At 54.3% G+C, this 18690-nt stretch overlaps 1 protein-coding gene across 10 annotated transcripts in view; it reads right to left on the reverse strand.

Annotated features, from left to right (window-relative positions):
- Nucleotides 1–579: 579 nt before the first annotated feature.
- Nucleotides 580–18690, reverse strand: part of TESC (tescalcin) — a 60503-nt gene continuing 42392 nt past the window's right edge. For 7 of the 10 annotated variants that reach the window (XM_002823824.4, XM_054527668.1, XM_054527670.1 and 4 more), the window contains 6 exons: nt 18515–18595; nt 10640–10779; nt 8424–8485; nt 8208–8315; nt 3628–3675; nt 580–870 (listed from right to left, as the gene is read on the reverse strand). In XM_002823824.4, the coding sequence (XP_002823870.1) occupies nt 793–870; nt 3628–3675; nt 8208–8315; nt 8424–8485; nt 10640–10779; nt 18515–18595 (517 nt within the window). In that variant the 3' untranslated portion in view covers nt 580–792. The remainder of the gene's footprint in view (nt 871–3627; nt 3676–8207; nt 8316–8423; nt 8486–10639; nt 10780–18514; nt 18596–18690) is intronic. The other 3 variants (XM_002823825.2, XM_054527674.1, XM_054527669.2) reach the window with 2 other exon arrangements.

Genomic DNA, 18690 nt, shown 5'->3' on the forward strand with positions numbered 1-18690 from the left:
GCCACCTCAGAAGCCCACACAGGGCAGGAGCTGCTTCTCCTTATTTTACCCCCTAGGATGGAGAACGCAGATGGGTTCCCAGGACTTACATGATGGGTTCCCAGGACTTACATAGGAAGAACAGCAGATACTTTACCCAAAATAAACGAGAGAGAACAGTCCTTCTGCCAAACCAACCTTTTAATATTATTTAGGCTGGGTGTGGTGGCTCACTCCTGTAATCCTAGCACTTTGGGAGACTGAGGCAGGAGGATCGCTTGAGCCCAGTTGTAAGAGACCAGCCTGGGCAACATATTAAGACCCTGTCATTACAAAAATGTAAAAACTAGCCGGGTGTGGGGGTGCCTGTAGCCCCAGCTCCTTGGAAGCTTGAGGCAGGAAGACTGCTTGAGCCCAGGGGGTCAAAGCTTCAGTGAGCCGTGATCCCGCCTGCACTCCAGCCTAGGTGACAGGGTGAGGCCCTGTCTCCAAAATAAATAAAATAAAATAATTTCATCGTTGCCTGTTCCTCATAGTCAGTCTCATGCTACCAAGTGACCAGGCCACTTTAATGGACGTGAGGAACTGACAGAGGCCATGTTAATTAACAAACCTTTTTTTTTTTTTTATTGGAGATTAAAAACAGCGAAGTCCCACATACCATACCCTACAAGACACAAGGTGCACAGACGAGCCTTGGCTATGTACCGGCGCTGCAGGAAGAGGCTGTCTGCCGGGCCTGGGCTGCTCCAGCTAGCGGGGAGGCGGCCCCATTGCAAAGTGCAGTTTCTCCGCGGAGGCGGCAGCGGCAGGTCAGTGGCAGAGGGCCATGGTTTCCATGTTAAGGAAGCGGACGTGCATCTTGGTCTCAATGTCGATCCCCTGCCAGATCTGGAAGGGACGGAGCAGTGTTAAGGGCACATTCCCGCCGCCACCTCACACCTGACCAGGCCCCCCGGTCCTCGGCCCTTCCCACCTACTGTCTCCTGCCACCAGCTGTGATGTTCCGGGCAGGTGAAAACCAGAGGGCTGTGTTTCAAGACTATGAGCTAAGCGAGGACGAAAAACTTCCATCTGTCTTTTTTGCTGGTTAATTTGGCTCTGACATTTGGATTCTTTCTGAGATTGTCACAGTAAGTTATTATTAAGTACTGAATCCAAGCTCTTAGCTCCAAGTCATTTGAATCTCACCCACCACTTGAGGTTCTGTGATTTTCATGCAAATTACAAAACTCCATTGAGTCGCCTTTCCATGAGTACAATGCGGGACCCCCAACCTGTGCCGCCCACTTCACAGAACGCTGGGGGCTCTAATGGACCCGTCCTCATCATGGACGCGTTTTGTAAACTGTTAGGGTCTGTGCGGTCACAAGGCTTCGCTAGGACATTGTCATCAATTTAAGGATCTCCACAGTGTGGTCTTTACAACCTCCCTGGGATAAGGGATCACGTACATTCTAGAAAGACAAACTCAAGCCCAAAAAGGTCATTTCTACCCAGAGATCACATCGTGGCCCCATTCCTGGTGCTGGTACTGCTGTTACAGTCCAGCCTGGCCAGGGCCCTGGAGCAGACCTTCATGCTACAAGGCTATGTATGTACCCCAGTGCTCCCAAGGCTATGCCCGCCAGCGCCTTAGCAAGTCAGGGCCCACGGGGGCCACAGATGGTAGGATGGGGGGTGCTAACAGGAACGGAGGGACGTGGTGGGCGGGTGACTTCTCACTGCTTCCCGCTTATGTAAGAACTTCAAACTCTCAAGCTGTCACTCTCAGCATCTCCGGGGACAGTCACAAGGCTGGTAACGGGGGAAAGTCAGACCCCTGTGGGCACCCAGGTGACAGAGAAGCCTTGGGACATTTCTGGCCGTAGCCCCCAGGTACTTCCTGCTTTCCTGAGCCTGTTCTAGGTGTCATGGGGTGTGCAAAGACAGCTCTGGTTCCAGTCGAGCGGCCCCATCCTTGCTGGGTGCACGAGGCGTTCCCAGGGTAATACACATGGACACTCATGGTGGTTTCTGCTAAGTGCCAGGTGGCAACATGGTCACTGAGGGCATTGGAAGGAATCAGGGAATGGGAAGGGCCAGCTGGTCCCAAAAGATCCCTTAGGGGTACAGGGACAGGCTTGGGGAGCACTAGGGGCCTGGCAGAGGCCAGCCTTTAGGAGAAGGAAGTTGGTTTCAGAGGCAAAGAAATTCATTCTACTCAGCCTGAAGCAGCGATACTTCCTCCCCAACCCTGCCTCCCTCCTCCACCTTCTAGCTCTTCATTCTGTTGTCTTGCTCTGGCGGGCATCACCTTCTCTGGTGACCGGGTCCCCAGCATAGGCCAGAGTGAGTCTGAAGCACAAGTGCAAATTCTGCCTTTTCCCAGTCTGTCCGCCCTGCCAGCCCCGGGGTGGGCCGTCTGCACGGCAGTCCGGGGGGCCTGCCGACCTCCGCAGTCTCCTTTCAGCCTTTCATCACAGCTGGGTCCTGCTGCCCGCCTCTCCTCTCTCCTGCCGGGTCTCACCGTTGGCTGCCAGGCTTGGCCTCGGCTCCATGGGGCTGTGACCCTGAGGGCCCAGTCCCCCAGTCCTGCTCTAGGCTCCTTGGCCAGAAGCCGTGATCCTTCCTTCCCTAATCCTCTCTCCCCTCTTGGTCTCTTGCTCCCCTGACTTCCTTGTATTCCTCAAGTACCCCAAAAGCACTTGGGAACACTGTTGTGATGCCCAGGGCTGAACTGCAGGGAGGGGCATGGGGGTGGGGGTCCTCTCCCTGCCACAGGGCATCTGATTATCAAAACGGCCAGGGGCAGGCCTTGATTTGCAAGGCCAGCACTGGCCTAACCACCATCCACTAGCAGAGGCTGGAGGATCCATCAGGGAGGAGGGCAGAGTGGGTGGCCGCTTTACGAAAGTGACATCTTAGGACACAGCGAGGAAGGCCCGGGTGCAACGTGTGCAGTCAGCTCCAAACTGAGCTTCCGAGAAACAGTATTTCTACAGACAAGGAAAGTTCCCAGAATCCCTGTTCCAACTACAACAGGGCTGTTGTTTTTTTGTTTTGTTTTGTTTTGAGACGGAGTCTCACTCTATCACCCAGACTGGAGTACAGTGGCACGATCTCAGCTTACTGCAACCTCTACCTCCTGGATTCAAGCGATCCTCCCGCCTCAGCCTCCCAAGTAGCTGGGATTACAGGCACCCGCCACCACGCTTGGCTGTTTTGTATTTTTAGTAGAGATGGGGTTTCACCATGTTGGTCAAGCTGGTCTCGAACTCCTGACCTCAGGTGATCTGCCCACCTCAGCCTCCCAAAGTTCTGGGATTACAGGCATGAGCCACCGCGCCCAGCCTACAACGGGGGTTACTTCTGAGAAGAGGCAGTGGGACCCCAGGTGGGAGAGAATTTGGTTTACACTATATACCCTTTTGTACTGCTTACGTTGTTTTGACTACGTGTGAATATTACCTTTTCCATAAAAATAAGAAAAACCAGTTTAAATTGCTTTAAAGAACACGCCCAGGTTGACCCCTTCCTACTGAGATGTTGGTCACCCAGGAAGCCTGTCCCTTGCTACTGCAGGTAAAGAGCCATGTCCCCTCCTGACCAGTGGGCCACACGAGGTCTTCAAGGGTCCCCCGAGGCTCCCACGCCCAGGCCACCCACCTTCAGGAAGTCCTCGAAGGTGATCCCCTCGTACACCTGATCAGGCTCCTGGGGAACGGAAGCACAGGGTGGACAGTGAGTGGTGCAGGTCCCCACACAGCTTCTGCCGGGGGATGGTCCACCAGCCTCCCCTCCCCACCAACACCCAAATGTAAGTTGTTGAGGCTGTTTGGGAGGAATCACAAGAAAAGGAGAACGTTCTGGATTGTCTGCCTCCAACATGGAGCCGGTTACCCTGAACCTCCAATATCCTCATTCATGGGCTTGAGGGTGGGATGGGAGCCGAGCGTCACTCACCAGGGCCCTGGCAACGCGTGGCTCAGAGCAGCCTCCCTCCCCTCCCCCAGCCCCCCAGGGAGAATCTGAGGTGTGGGTGACACGGGGGCACAGGGCTCTCCCTTCCCCACTCAGCCCACCTCACCACCAGCCCCCCAGCAGCTGGGCCACCAAGATGCCTCCTGTACCCACCCAGGTCTGGCCTCCTCATGCCTGCGCTGTGCTGATAAGAAGATTCCAGGCTAATCTAAGCTCACAGACCTTGGGGGAGAGGTCAGGGAAACACAGGGCCAGCCTGTGAGGCCCACGCCTCATGCCTCGTGAGTCACCGTGATAACCCGGGGAGGCAGGGCCAGAGGGTGGCCACAAGGAGCCTCTCCCTGCTGAGTGGGTTTGGCGATGCCTGTCTCCATCGTCTCTGCGTCCTCCCTACTCTGGGGATGACACGGGGCGCTCCTGCCCCTTTCACCGATACTCCAGGATCCCACCGACAAGCCTCCAAAAACCTCACCCTGCAGCACGCTTTGTGACAGCGAAAACCCGCTGACATCCCAGGTGCCCGTCAATAGAAGGCGAGGGACATAAATCTCGGTCATCCACGCTATTGATTCCCACGCAACCATTAACCGTTTATGCCTAGTGTTCCATTACTGGAACGCTAAGCTATGGGAGTTACTTATATCCTACTGGTCAAGGTCATCGCCAAGGTCTGATTGCAAAAATTCAAAAAGCTGCAACCTCAGGCAAAAATGGGTTAAGAAGGGGTTGATCTATATGTCTCACTACGGAAAAGGCTCTGAGATGTGTACCCAGCAGATAAAGAACAAAAAACAAAACCCAACAAGCAGAAAGATGTCTGCAGGTCTGTGCACGCAAACCTTTCCTCAGACTGATAACCAGACCCCCACCATCTGCCCTGAGAGTGTGTGGGGTCACACGGAGAAAATGGGAAGCCACATCGGTTCGATTGTTTTGCATAAATCAAAAATAAAAGACATGCATGTATACATTGGTATATGTAGGAAAAAACCACCAAGAGGGAGTCCCTTTAGGGAAGAGGACCTGGGCTGGTGGGGGAGCAGGACAGACTCAAATCTCTGTGACTCTCTGAAATTCTGTACAATGTGTGTTTAAGAACACAGGAGGCACACTCTAAGCATGTTATGCACTAGGCATGTATGTCCCAAGTGCCTTCCAAATGGTATTGTTTTGTTTTCATTTGTTTTGTTTTGTTTTTGAGACACAGTCTCGCTCTGTCGCCCAGGCTGGAGTGCAGTGGCGTGATCTTGGCTCACTGTGACCTCTGCCTCCCAGGTTCAAGTGATTCTCCTGCCTCAGACTCCCAAATAGCTGGGATTATTACAGGCATGCGCCACCACGCGTGACTAATTTTTAAATTTTTTAGCAGAGACGGGGGTTTCACCATGTTAGCCAGACTGGTCTCGAACTCCTGACCTCAAGCAATCCACCCGCCTGGGACTCCCAAAGTGCTGGGATTACAGGTGTGACCAAATGCTATTGTTAGCATTTAATGATAGATGCCAATCTCACGACAGGCCCTGAGTTGGGTTCTGGTCTCTCTCCCGTATTACAGATGAGGGGCACAGAGGGGAGCTGCCTGTCCAGCTGGGAGCATCTAGCTGCCTCCAAGTCCTTGAGGGCTGTTTCTACTGGCAGGACTTTGCAGGCTTTTTAGTTTCCTCTTTACACTTAAAAATTTTTGGCCAGGCACAGTGGTTCACATCTGTCATCCCAGCACTTTGGGAGGCCAAGGCAGGAGGACTGTTGGAGGCCAGGAGTTCGAGACCAGGCTGGTCAACATAACGACATCTCTTTTTAGTAAAACATCTCTTTTTTTAAAAACTTTGAAAAATTAGCTGGGTGTGGTTGTCCACCTGTAGTCCCAGCTGCTCCGGAGGCCAAGGCAGGAGGATGGTTTGAGCCCAGGAGATGGAAGCCGTAGTGAGCGATGATCACATCACTGTGCCACTGCACTCCAGTTTGGGCGACAGAACGAGACCCTGTCTCTTAAAAAATAAATAATAAATTTAAAAAAAAAGAAACCCAGCAGTTCTCGGCTAGCCTGAGCCAGCCCTGTCCCCCCTAATGGCTCCTTCCTCCCTGTCTTCCCACTCATGGGCACAGTGGCTGCCCTCCCTGCTGGGCCACCCTAGGTTCCCAGGCTGGCAAAGGGGAGCTAATTATAGAAAAGGCCCCCGTGGCCAGAGTCCAGGGCTGGAAAGGGGGTGATCGGTGCAAGGAAGGAGGGCGGGGAGTGGGGGAAGCAGTCCCCCCATCAAGCATCCATGGGTGTGACCTCCTGAGAAAGCTCTCTCAAAAGATCCACGGGCCGGTGTGGCGGCTCATGCCTGGAATCCCAGCACTTTGGGAGGCCGAGGTGGGTGGATCACTTGAGGTCAGGAGTTTGAGACCGGCCTGGCCAACATGGTGAAACCCCATCTCTGCTAAAAATACAAAAATTAGCCGGGCGTATTGGCACACGCCTGTAATTCCAGCTACTCAGGAGGCTGAGGCAGGAGAATCACTTCAACTCAGGAGGTGGAGGTTGCAGTGAGCCGAGATGGTGCTACTGCACTCCAGCCTGGGCGGCAGAGTAAGACTTGGTCTTAGAAAAAAAAAAAAGAGAGAGATCCCGCCTCAGTCAATAACTGCCTTTGGAAGTCCATTAAAGTGGGGACCATGGATTGTTTGTCTTCGGCGGATGGCACGGTCAGAACAGGAAGTGTCCTCAGAGGCCGGGCGGGATTGAACCGATGCAGCTGCCCCTTGCCCCCAGCTCAGGCCGCATGCCCAGCTCCATCTGGGTTTATCTGGCCGAGGTTTACACCAGAAGGTATTTTAAGAGCGCCTGGAGGACCCAAGAGTGAAGAAAGAGGTGGAGATGAGTCCTCTGCCTTGCAGCCGCCTTCCTGGTTCTGGGGCTACCTCCACCTCATGGGGGCCCGTGGGCAGCGGGTACGCCCCGGAGCCCGGCCTCCGCCCCGAGATGCCTCTGCTTCCCAGGCTGCGGAGGTTTTATGCAGATCAGCAGCTGGCAGCTGCCAGCAATTTCACTACAGCAAATTAAGAAAACTGTCACCAATTGAAACTGGAGTGGGACAGGGAGCAATTTGAACAAGGAGAGTGTAATTAAATCAAATGGGAATTTGGCCCGACAACCCAGCGGGGGATCCCTGCTCTCCCCACCGAGGTCACGAGCCCTCTCCCGTGGTGGTTAATCTGCTGAGTGTGGAGGTTTCACCCAAGCCAGAAGCTTCCCCCTGGGCTCCAGAGGCAGACAGATAAAATACACGTCAGGAAACCAACTGATCACAGCCCCTGCCCCTGGGGGCAGGCCCGGACTGGTGGCCTCATGTCCCTCAAGGACAGGCTTGGGGCACAGAGGACAGGATCCAGCATGAACGCCCCTCCACTCCGGCTGGGCAAACACAAAGCCATCAGGGTGTTTAGAGACGCAGCCACTTTACACACACAGGGGCAAAGGGCTGACCGCATCAGTGGGGCCATCCAAACCCCTCAGGGAACACACGACACCCAGGTGGTCACCTGCCTGCCTGAGTGGTCCCCAGAGGCTTAAAGCCTCAGGGCTGGGGGCTGGTGGGGCTGCACCTATCCCTACAAGAGGAAATCCACCCTGCACAGGAAAGATGGCAAGGTCTAGAGGATTCTCTATGCTCTCTGAGCCTCAGTTTTCCCACCAGTCAAAATGAGGCAAGATGTAAGAAACGATGAACATGGGAAGGCCACTTCCCTCTCTTCTGTGTCATTTACACACCAGCCCCCACCTTGGCTCCTCCACCTGACCCCATGCCATCGGGCTCTTGTCAGCCCCCAATAGGGCTCCCTGCTGACCCCTGCTCCGAGGCCAGAAGTCGCCTCTGAGTCATTTGTTAAGAAATAAACTAATTAAGGCCAGCCTGTGCCATGTGCTCCCCCGGCCTGGCCCCAGGACCAAGTGCTGCTGTGAGCACTGACTGAGGCCGGGGTGGGGGGTCAGGGGGCTATGCAGGTGGGGGTTCCTGGACCCCAAAGCCTGGGATCTTGAGCTCTGCTTCCCTGCCTTGTGCAGCTCTCTGGGGACTTGGACCTTCAGTCTCCTGCGGGAGGGGAGGAGACCTTCAGTCTCCTGCGGGAAGGGCTGGGAGAGGTTCCTGAGCCCCACAGGCCACAGGTAGAGCAGGTGGCAGAATACACCTGGCTCCTGCCCCGTGAGGCCTTCCAGAAACGCAGACCATAAGCGGGAGAGGCACTGCGCGTCTCGGGAGGGCTGCAGGGGCGCTCACCATCTGTCCCATGCACACGCTGGCCGCCTCCATCATGGCCCCGTCGGCGATGGAGCGAGCGGACTCCTTCTCGATGTGAGGGTTTCCCGACAGCAGCTCCTCGACCACCTGCCGGGTGGGGCGGAAACAAACGGTGACTTTGGGCCTCCATCAGGGTTGTGGGGGGCGGAGGGGAGGCACCAGGAGCCCAGGGCGGGCCAGAGGAGCATACTTTACATTTCGATATTCTTCCAGAGTGATGCGGCCATCGCTGTCCGAGTCATACATGTGGAACAGAACTGGGGTGGCAGGGGAGAGAGGGGACTCCGTCAGGCGGGGCCTGGCCCCTGCCACCCCCTGAAATGTACACTAAACTAAGCAAAAGACACCAATAACCAAACCTCAGTGCCAAAGCCAGAGGGGTCAGGGCATGAGCTGTGGGACCAGACTGACCACTTCCCACTGGGTGAACTTGGGCCCGTGACCTAACTTCTCTGAGCCTCAGTTTCCTCATCTGTGAAATGGGAATAACAACAGTGTCTACCTCGTGGCCTTAGGAGGGCTGGGAGCTAATGCTGTGGCATTAGGGCCTGGCAACTGCCCCGTCAGCATGAATATGACAACAGTAAGCGTTACCCATTAACACAAGTCAAACGGTGTCAAGTTCAAAATATTGTTTCCACAGCCCCTGGAGGGCACCATCGTCTCATCCACAGTGCTTCTGATCTGGGCCTGACTGATCTAACATGGGCAGCCCCAGGCCTGGCATCAGGGAAGCGCTGGCCGGGAGGGGGCCTCTGCATGTTGTTCCCAGCACAGCCTTGGGAGCTGGAGCTCTCCCAAGTCTTCTGTGTTGGCATTTTTTAAAAAATGTATTTATTTTTTCGAGATTTAGTCTCGCTCTGTCACCCAGGCTATAGTATAGTGGCACGATCTGGGCTGTCTGCAACCTCTGCCTCCTGGGTTCAAGAGATTCTCCTGCTTCAGCCTCCCGAGTAGCTGGGATTACAGGCACATGCCGCCATGCCCAAGTAATTTTTGTATTTTTAGTAGAGACGGGGTTTCACCAGTTGGCCAGGCTGGTCTCAAACTCCTGACCTCAAATGATCCGCCCTCCTCAGCCTCCCAAAGTGCTGGGATTACAGGTGTGAGCCACCATGCCCAGCCGGCATTTATTTATTATTATTATTTTTTTTTTTCAGAGATGGGGTCTCACTCTGTCACACAGGCTGAATGTAGTGGTGCAATTGCAGCTCATTGCAGCCTCCATCTCTTGGGCTCAAACAACCCTCCCACCTCAGTCTCCCGAGTACCAGGGACCACAGGCACGCAGCACCACTATGCTGTGCTAATTTTTTTATTTTGTAGAGGCAAGTGTCTTTCTCTGTTGCCCAGGCTGAGCCCTGAACTCGTGGCTTCAAGTGATCCTCCCCACTCAGCCTCCTAAAGTGTTGGGATTACAGGTGTGCACCACTGAGCCCAGCAGGCATTTATTGAACACTGACCAGATGCCCAGGTGTGCAAAGCACTTCACAAACCTCTCAGTCTCCCTCTCACCCAACCCCAAGAGACCAGGGATGCCTGAGCCCTGCCTCCCAGACAGACTGTCAAAGCTCACGGAAGTTAAGGCGTTTGCCCATGGCCACACCACTAAGGGACAGGAAACCAGGGATTTGGACCTGAGTCCGTCCTGTTCCACGCCCCTTGGAGCAGACAGGAAGCCAGGCTCACACAAGGGACCCCCCCCCGGGCTGTTCCCACCAGCCCCACATACACATTCCAGTGCTAAATATAGCAAAGTCCCATGTTTACATTTTCTTGATGAGGAGGCTGACCTGGGGTGGGGCGCAGAGGGATGTCAGGAGTCATGGGAAAGGCCACAGGACAAGGAGATGTGACTCGGGCCACTGCCTGGGACCTGTGCGGCTGGCCAGCTGGGACCACAACTGAACCCACTAGGGAGCCAGAACATAATGGGGCTGGTCTCAGGAACCCAGCAATAGCACAGCCCATAGAGGAGGGAGAGGAGGAAACTGACTTTAGGAGCACTTCCTGTGTGCCAAAGGCTGACTGTGTGATCTTACCCAGCCCTCAGAACCACGCATGATCAGCACACCCACGTTCTGGGTCAGGGTTCAAGGTCACATGGCTGGTGAGAGGGGCCACATAGGAACCCAGGTCTTTGCATCAAGGGCCTTATTTCACATCCACCGCACAACCCCCTTCTAAGTCCCAGGAAGCCACAGCTGCTGAGGAATGTTTAGGATGAGGGCGCCGGGAACGGGAGACAGCAATGCCAGCCTCACGGGGACGAGGGCTGGTGGCCCCAAGCCCTCCAAGCCCCCAAGCCAATGCACACCCAGCCTCCTGCTGCAGGGCGCCTTGCGTTCTGAGGACTTAGGGGAGGCTGCACCCCAGGCCAGGTGTGAGCAAGGGGACTCAGTGGCACGCACATCTCAGCTTCTCCTTCCGGGACAGCTCCACCTGTTCCTCGTCCATGGTGGTGTCGATGGGCCGGAAGTAGGACATGATGGTCAGGAAATCCTCGAAATTGATCTCATCAGCCAGGCCACTGGGTCCCTTGCGCAGGTTCCTACGGGAGCAACAAGGAGGGTGTTGGAAATAAATGAAGAACCGGATCTTGTCCTCTTGCTACCATTAGCTCCCAAAAACTCTGCTCTCAGGGCGCACACTGGACCCACGATGGCTGCTCTCGCCTTGAGTCTGTGCCCCAACCACCTGCTTCGTGGCGGGGCTGGGGGCTCCAGAAGCTGAAAGCTCAGCCCCTGCCCTGCCCTCATAGAGCTCACCATCAGGGAGGTGGAAGACAGACAACTGCATGACTGTTGATTCGGGCGGGGACAGAGGGATGCGTGGGTGTGTGATGGTGCACACAGGCGAGCACTTATGAGGAAACCTAGCAATCCAGTAACTCACCGAGTACATCTCCCGATCCTTTCCTTTAGCTCAGGCGTTGGCAAACAGCCCATAGGCCCAATCTGGCCTGTCATCTATTTTCATACGGCCCGTGAATTAAGAAGACTTTTTGGGCCAGGCGTGGTGGCTAATGCCTCTAATCCCAGCACTCTGGGAGGCCGAGGTGGGCAGATCACCCGAGGTCAGGAGTTTGAGACCAGCCTGGCCAACATGATGACACCACACCTCTACTAAAAATACAAAAATTAGCCAGGCGTGGTGGTGTGCACCTGTAGTCCCAGCTACTCGGGAGGCTGAGGCAGGAGAATCACTTGAACTCAGGAGGTGGAGGTTGCAGTAAGCTGAGATCACACCACTGCACTCCAGCCTAGGTGACAGTGGGAGACCCTGTCTCAAGAAAAAAAAAAAAAGGAGACTTCTCACATTTTTATCTTAATTTTGTCAGAGTCAGGGCCTCACTCCATTGCCCAGGCTGGAGTTCAGTGGTGCAGCCTCAAACTCCTGGGCTCAAGCCATCCTCCTGCCTTGGCCTCCCAAAGTGCTGGGACTATATGTGACAGCCATGTGCCTGGCCAGTTTCCACATTTTTAAATAGTTGAAAAAATGCTTGCCAAAAAAAAAAAAAAGTCGAAAGAATAGTATTTCATGACAAGTGAAAATTATATGAAATTCAAATGTCAGTGTCCATAAATAACATTTTATTGGCGCACAGCCATGCCTATTCATTTACGCTTGTCTGCAGAGCTGAGTAGCTGCAACAGAGACTGCGTGGCCCGCAAAGCCTAAAATATTTACTCCTTGTCTTTTTACAGAAAAAGTTTGCCAACCTCTGCTCGCTCTCACTAGTTCAAAATTTTAGGATGGTGATTGGCTGCAAGCATCTCTAAGTAATCTGTTTATACCCAAATACAAAGTTTGCCAGTGACTGAAAGTTTTGTGGTAAGTTAGGGCAGGTTTGAGGCTGGCCGTATAAATGTGCTTTTTCGGAGGAGGCAAGAAAGGGCTGGTGTTCCGGGGGATGGGGACACAGGGAGTTCATGCCCCATGCCCGGCACGGTGCCTGATACCCAGATGAGAGACTCAGAAATGTGTGGTCCAGCTCGGGTCTTGGCAGTTGTTAAGAAAATAGCTCAGAGGCCAGGCGCAATGGCTCATGCCTGTAACCCCTACACTTTGGGAGGCTGAGGCAGGCCAATTGCTTGAGCTCTGGAGTTCAAGACCACCCTGGGCAACAGGGAGAAACCCCATCTCTACAAAAAATTAGATGGGTGCGGTGGTGTGCACCTGTAGTCCCAGCTACTTGGGGGGCTGAGGTGGGAGGATCGCTTGAGCCCAGGAGGCCGAGGCTGCAGTGAGCCAAGATCACGCCACTGCACTCCAGCCTGGGTGACTAAGTGAGACCCTGTCTCAAACAAAACAAACAAAACAGCCTGGAGATGACTCCAATCCCAAGCTCCTGACCCACTGTCGTCAAACCCTTATCTCTATTGGACTGTGACCGTGAGCGCCTGAGGCTGCTGGGGCAGGCTGTCATATGGCTGGCAAGCTCAAGGTTCTGCCATAGCCTCTCACTGTGGCCCTTTGGAAGGGGCAGTGCCTAGCTGGCCCGGGGTAGCCAACAGTTAGTGGTTAGTACTTGGATATGTTACTTGGGTCCCACCCAGGGCATGACTGCACCTCCATGTAAAGGAATATGTTTGCAATTCTCTCTTTAGAGGTTCATCTACTACTCCTTTTCAGCACCCAGCAAATACACTAACACCCATACAACAGCCTCTAAGTGTCCCGGGAACTCCCGCTTTTTTATTTTTCTCTTCCAGGAGATTTTCCAGGGAGAGGTGGGGTCCCAAGTCTGGATTAGGGAAGGCAGATCAAGAAACTGCCCATCTGCGGGATGAGATCTGTCCTTCCCTGGGCTCAGGAAGCCCCATCTTTATGTGTTTTCACAGGTCTCTCTTCTCTATTTTATCGTATGAAGCTCCCCACCGCTCCTGCCACAGGCTTTAATAACCTCGAAGTTCTCACTGTGGGCGGCACAGACCAAATTTACAGAGCATAAAAATAGCCCCCGGACTTATCCGGCTGCTCTGAAAGCCCTTCCCACAGCGACTGGCTCACACGTCCTTCCCAAGTGGTTTAGGCCGCAGCAAGAGGGATTAAGATTAGCATGGGTGAAAATGTGACAGACCCCTGGGGAAGGCAGGATGTGTGTCCTTCTCTGGGAATGTTGAGACCTGCACTGCTTCAGCCTCAGAACCCAACTCAAGGAAGGAGGGTCCCTTCCCCTCCGAGGGCTCCTGAAGGTCTGCAGAGACCAACATTATGGTCTCCAAAGGCAATGAGAGCCAGCGCCAAGGAAACCCAGACAGAGCACCTGGAACCAGCCCCACTTGCTCTCCACTCCATTTTTTAAATAAAAGTTTGTTTTGTTTTGTTTTGTTTTTTTTAAGAGACGAGATCTCGCTATATTGCCCAGACTGGTCTTGAACCCTGGCCATGTGCAATCCTACTGCCTCAGCCTCCTGAGTAGCTGGGATTACAGGTGTGTGCCACCACACCCAGCCCTCTAACTCCCATTTCTAAAATGAGCACCAGGATGAAGATCAGTGGACAGAAAACAGGGGCTACATCTAGATCTGCAACCCAGCATGAGGGCAGGCCATTTTCACTCTTTTTGCAAAGATGCCCCCTTAACTTTCCAATTCTCCTGTAAGAAATGGGGCGCCCTGGAGGTGGGGATGGGCTCTGCTCAAAATACTCAAAATACCCCTTCCCCAAGACCTGTTCCCAAAGAGTCTTAGGAACAAAGGCTGAGGCTGGTATTTCTTGAAAGGAAAATCCTGTTTCCAGCATCTCCTTTGAAATCCTCCTCCAGCTTCTCAGCATTTACAGGATGTGACGAGAAGCCCTTTTCCAATAGTTACAGGCTCCCAGCTGTAGCCCACGAAGTTGTTCTGGGTGCAGGCCAGAGGAAACCCTTTTTAAAATCATCCCCTCCCTCGGTGACTTCTGGGCCAGCCTTAGTCACTGGCACCTCCCTTTCTCCACACCAGGTTTCTCTAAGGAGCAGGCGGAGGCCGAGGTCCAGGGACCTATAGGGAAGGCTCTCACCACCCCATACCTGGCCACCGCCCTCCACATCTGGCTTGGCCCAGGAGATCCCTGGCCATCTTTCAATGACAGCTCCGTCAGGCAGGCACAATGACAGCTGCCCTCAGCTCCAGACCCGGAGTCTCCTGGATGCCCCCCACACCTCCACACCCAACCCACCCCCAGGCTCACACCTCCAGTCAGTCCCCTGGGAACCTTCCCTTTTCTCTCCTGGCCTCTGCAGCTGCCTGGCCCAGTCCCCACCTTCCCGTGCACTCCAAGTGCAGCCGGAATGAGCTTTGCAAAATGCAAATTAGAGCCTGTCGTTCCCCTGCTCAGCACCCTCCTGGGGCCTCCCCAGTTCTCCTGGTAATCCCCAATCCCACCTGGTCTCCCAGGCCTGCGGGGTGGTCTCAACCACCCACACCAGCCCAGACCTCACCGCCCCTTCCTGCCTAGCTCCCTCCTCAGGGTCCCCACAGGCCTGTCCCGCCTGGAGTCCCCCTGAGATGTGGCCACTTGTTTCAACGTCCACCTTCTGGACACTCAATATTCCCCAATGACTGAGGTCCCTGCCCCCTTCCTTCAGGGAGCACCACGCCTGTGCCAGTCCTCCCACGGCTCTGGCCTAAATCAGACCCTCCAAAGGAGGAGGAGGCTATTGCCTCCGTCTGCCTGTCCCTAAATCTGGTAGCGGCATGCCCAGTGCACCCTCTTGTCTTCTGAAAACAGAGAGGCGTCCGCCCCAGCCCTTTCCCCACACCCTGTCTCCTGGAGAGTGGCTGTTCATGGAAAACAGCCTGGCAGGTACGTGAATTCCACCCCAAGAGCCGAAAACACAACTCCTGGGTCTGTCCAGGATTGTGAGGCAGACAGACCCGAGTTGGAATCCCAGTTCCTACAAGTGACAGCTGACAGCCAAGTGACCTTGGGTCAAGTTTTTTTTTAAGGAAAAAGAGCATACACTAAAATGCACAGATCTGGTGTTTGGACGAACATATGCCCTTGTGAAATCCACCTCTCATTCACCCTAGAAGTTCCCTCTTCCAACTTTACAACTGGCCAAAGTTGCACCCAAGCCTTCTGGAAACAAGCCTCGTGCCTACACACACCCCCTACACGTGCACACATGCTCCCTCTCTCTCTCTCGCGTGCACACGCGCACACACACACGCACACAGGCACCCCCTGGGCTCAGGTCCCCTGTACCATCTTCCTGTCAGTGCCTCCAACTCTAGGTCCCCTGTCAGGGGCCGCACGACTCCCACCCTGACGCCTACTCTAGCTCGTCTGGGGACTGGCCTAAGACGCACTGCCCACCTCCGAGTCCTTTCTCTGAGAACCAGGATTTAAAAGGAGGTGGGGGCACCAGATTCCACTCTGTCTTTGCCACTGACTGTGCAACTTCACACACTTCACAGTCACTTAAGCTCCACAGGCCCCTCCTCTTTGGCAAACATGACAACTGGCTGTGAAGATTCCTGCGGTACCAGGTCTCTCACCCCAACTGCCGGATCCAACCCTTCCTCCTTATCTATAACCTCCCAGGCGGCTCAGAGCTGCCCCCTGCTCCCCAGATCCTCAGGGCACCCCTGACCCAAGCCCGGGACCATGATTCACTCCTCCCTGGCCTCCACCTCCCATTCCCACCCCTACAACCAACCAGCAGCCACAGTGACCTCTGCAAAGTGCAAACCTGGCTCACCCACCCCCTCACACCCTCACCTTAAAGTCCATCAGCGCCCCCCATCTTGGCTCCTGAAGACCCCTGCTGTTGCTGGTCCACAGATGCCACCCGATGCAGCCTGCCCTACTCACACCACACTGGCCTCTCTGTGATCCAGCTAGGTCTGCCTCTCAGCTCCCCAAGCTCCCTGTGCCACAGGGCCTTTGCACACACAGTTCCCATCTCCTGGAACCTTCTCTCCCTGCTTTTCCAGTTTAACTCTTGGTCACCCTCTTGCCAGGCCTTACCCCATGGGCCACAGAGGAAGGCCCCTGCAACTCCAGGGGCAGCTGAAGGACTCCTCTTCCCCATAAGCAGCACCCCCAGTTTCCAGTGGGATCCAGGGAGGCTCAGCACCCCGCCCAGGGTCCCACATCCCTGGCAGAACCAGGGTGAGTGGTTCATCCCTGCACAGCTCAAGACCCATCAGGGAAGCCCCCACGGTCTCATCACCACACACCACGCCTATTCCCGTCCTTCCTCTTTCTGGCCATCCTCCATTTCCCAGCCATCTTTGCAGACATGGGGACATTGGGGCAAACAGGCTGGCAGGCCTCAGTGTGTCTGCCACAGGCCCCAGCAGCATGGGGAGGGTATACCCACCCCTTCATCCCCCCTCAGAGTCCCAGACACCTCCAGGCTCCATCCCGGTCACCCAGGTCTTTCACCTTAAACAATACTGGACACTGGGGCATGAGCTCTGGCCTGTGCCTCAGCTCTGGGACACTGGCCAAGGTGCTCTTTGTAAGCCACAGCAATAAACATATGAATAGCTAACCTCGCTTCACCACACATCCCCTCAGTACCCCTCACAGCAACCCTGCTAGGCAAGTGCTATGATTATCTCCACTTCATTTTATTTTGAGACAAAGTCTCATTCCGTTGCCCAGACTGGAGTACAGTGGCGCGATCTTGACTCACTGCAACCTCCACCTCCCGAGTTCAAGCGATTCTCCTGCCTCAGCCTCCCGAGTAGCTTGGATTACAGGTGTACGCCACCATGCCTGTCTAATTTTTGTATTTTCAGTAGAGACGGGTGTTTCACCATGTTGACCTGGCTGGTCTCGAACTCCTGACTTCAAGTCATCTGCCAGCCTCGGCCTCCCAAAGTGCTGGGATTACAGTTGTTAGCCGCCGCGCCTGACCGATTATCTCCATTTTAGAGATGGTGAAACTGAAGCATCCTCCCAGATGGCCCCCCAAATCCCTGCCTCCTGGTAGTCACGTCCCTGTGCTGTCCCCTCAAGAGGGGGATGACCTAGTGACTCACTTCTAATGAAGAGACACAGCAGGAGGAATGGGGTGTCACTGCCGAGATTCAGTTACAAAAAGATAGTGGGATATGTCCCACCGTTTCATTCAGGGCTGGCTCTGGAGGAAGCAAGCCACCATGCTGTGGGCAGCTCTGTGGAGGGGCCCAGGAGATGTCACCAGCCAGCAGCCACAAGGCTGAACCCGGAAACAGAGCCTCCCTGGTTGAGCCACAAGGCAAGACTTCAGCCCCAGCTAATGCTTTGGCCTTGGGTGAAGCTCACGAGGCTTTGAGACCCCCAGCTAATTTGCACCCAGGTTCCTTTCCTGACCCAAAGAAATGGTGAGATAATAAATGCTTTCCAGTTTTTCTTTTTTTTTTTTTTTCTTCTGAGATGGAGTCTCACTGACTCTCGCCCAGGCTGGCAATGGCACAATCTCGGCTCACTGCAAACTCCGCCTCCCGGGTTCAAGAGATTCTCCTGCCTCAGCCTCCTGAGTAGCTGGGATTACAGATGTGCACCACCACACCCAGCTAATTTTTGTATTTTTAGCAGAGACAGGGTTTCACCATGTTGGCCAGGCTGGTCTTGAACTCCTGACCTCAAGTGATCTGCCCACTTCAGCCTCCCAAAGTGCTGGGATTACAGGTGTGACCCACTGCGCCCTGCTAATTCTTTTGTTTTTAGTAGAAACAGGGTTTCACCATGTTGGCCAGGCTGGTCTTGAACTCCTGACCTCAGGTGATCCGCCCACCTTGGCCTCCCAAAGTGCTGGGATTACAGGCGTGAGCCACTGTGCCCAGCCTTGAATCTTCTTTTTTTAAAAAGTCTTCCTCAACAGTTGTCTTAGAATGTTTCTAAGAGAATTATTCTTTTTTAATTGTTATTTTTCATTTTATTATTTTTTAGAAAGAGGGTCTCACTCTGTTGCCCAGGCTGGAGTGCAGTGGTGCGATCATAGCTCACCTCAGCCTCGAACTTCTGGCCTCAAGTATCCTCCCACCTCAGCCTCCCCAGCAGCTGAGACTATAGGTGTGCACCACCATGTCTGGCTATTGTTTTAAACTACTAAGTTTTGGGGTAATTTGTTACACAGCCAGAGACAATGAATACAGAGGCCTACAGAGCTTGAGTAAGCTGCCCAGTCACCCAGCTATGAATCCAGAATGGTCCAACCCCAAACCTGTGCTCATAACCCCTACCCAGCTCGGCCCCCTCTTCTGGGCATCAGCTCAAAGGGCCATTCTGAGCAATGAGTACCACAAGATGTTACACAAGACAAGGATGCCTGCCACTGGGCTGGTTCAGGGGAAAACGCCCACCTGTTGTCGAAGAAGGCACGAACAATTTTGGATCGGATGGGGTTGAGCTCCAGGTCCGGGACATTGTTGAAGTTCTCCTTGCTGGTTTCCAAGAAGGAGAGATACCGGGAAGAGAGTAAGGAAAGACAGCAGATGTCAGCTGGCATTTTCATCCTGTATCAAGCTGTATTTTGGAT

The sequence above is a fragment of the Pongo abelii genome, chromosome 10 (genome assembly GCF_028885655.2).
Source record: "Pongo abelii isolate AG06213 chromosome 10, NHGRI_mPonAbe1-v2.0_pri, whole genome shotgun sequence".
Lineage (NCBI taxonomy): Eukaryota > Metazoa > Chordata > Mammalia > Primates > Hominidae > Pongo > Pongo abelii.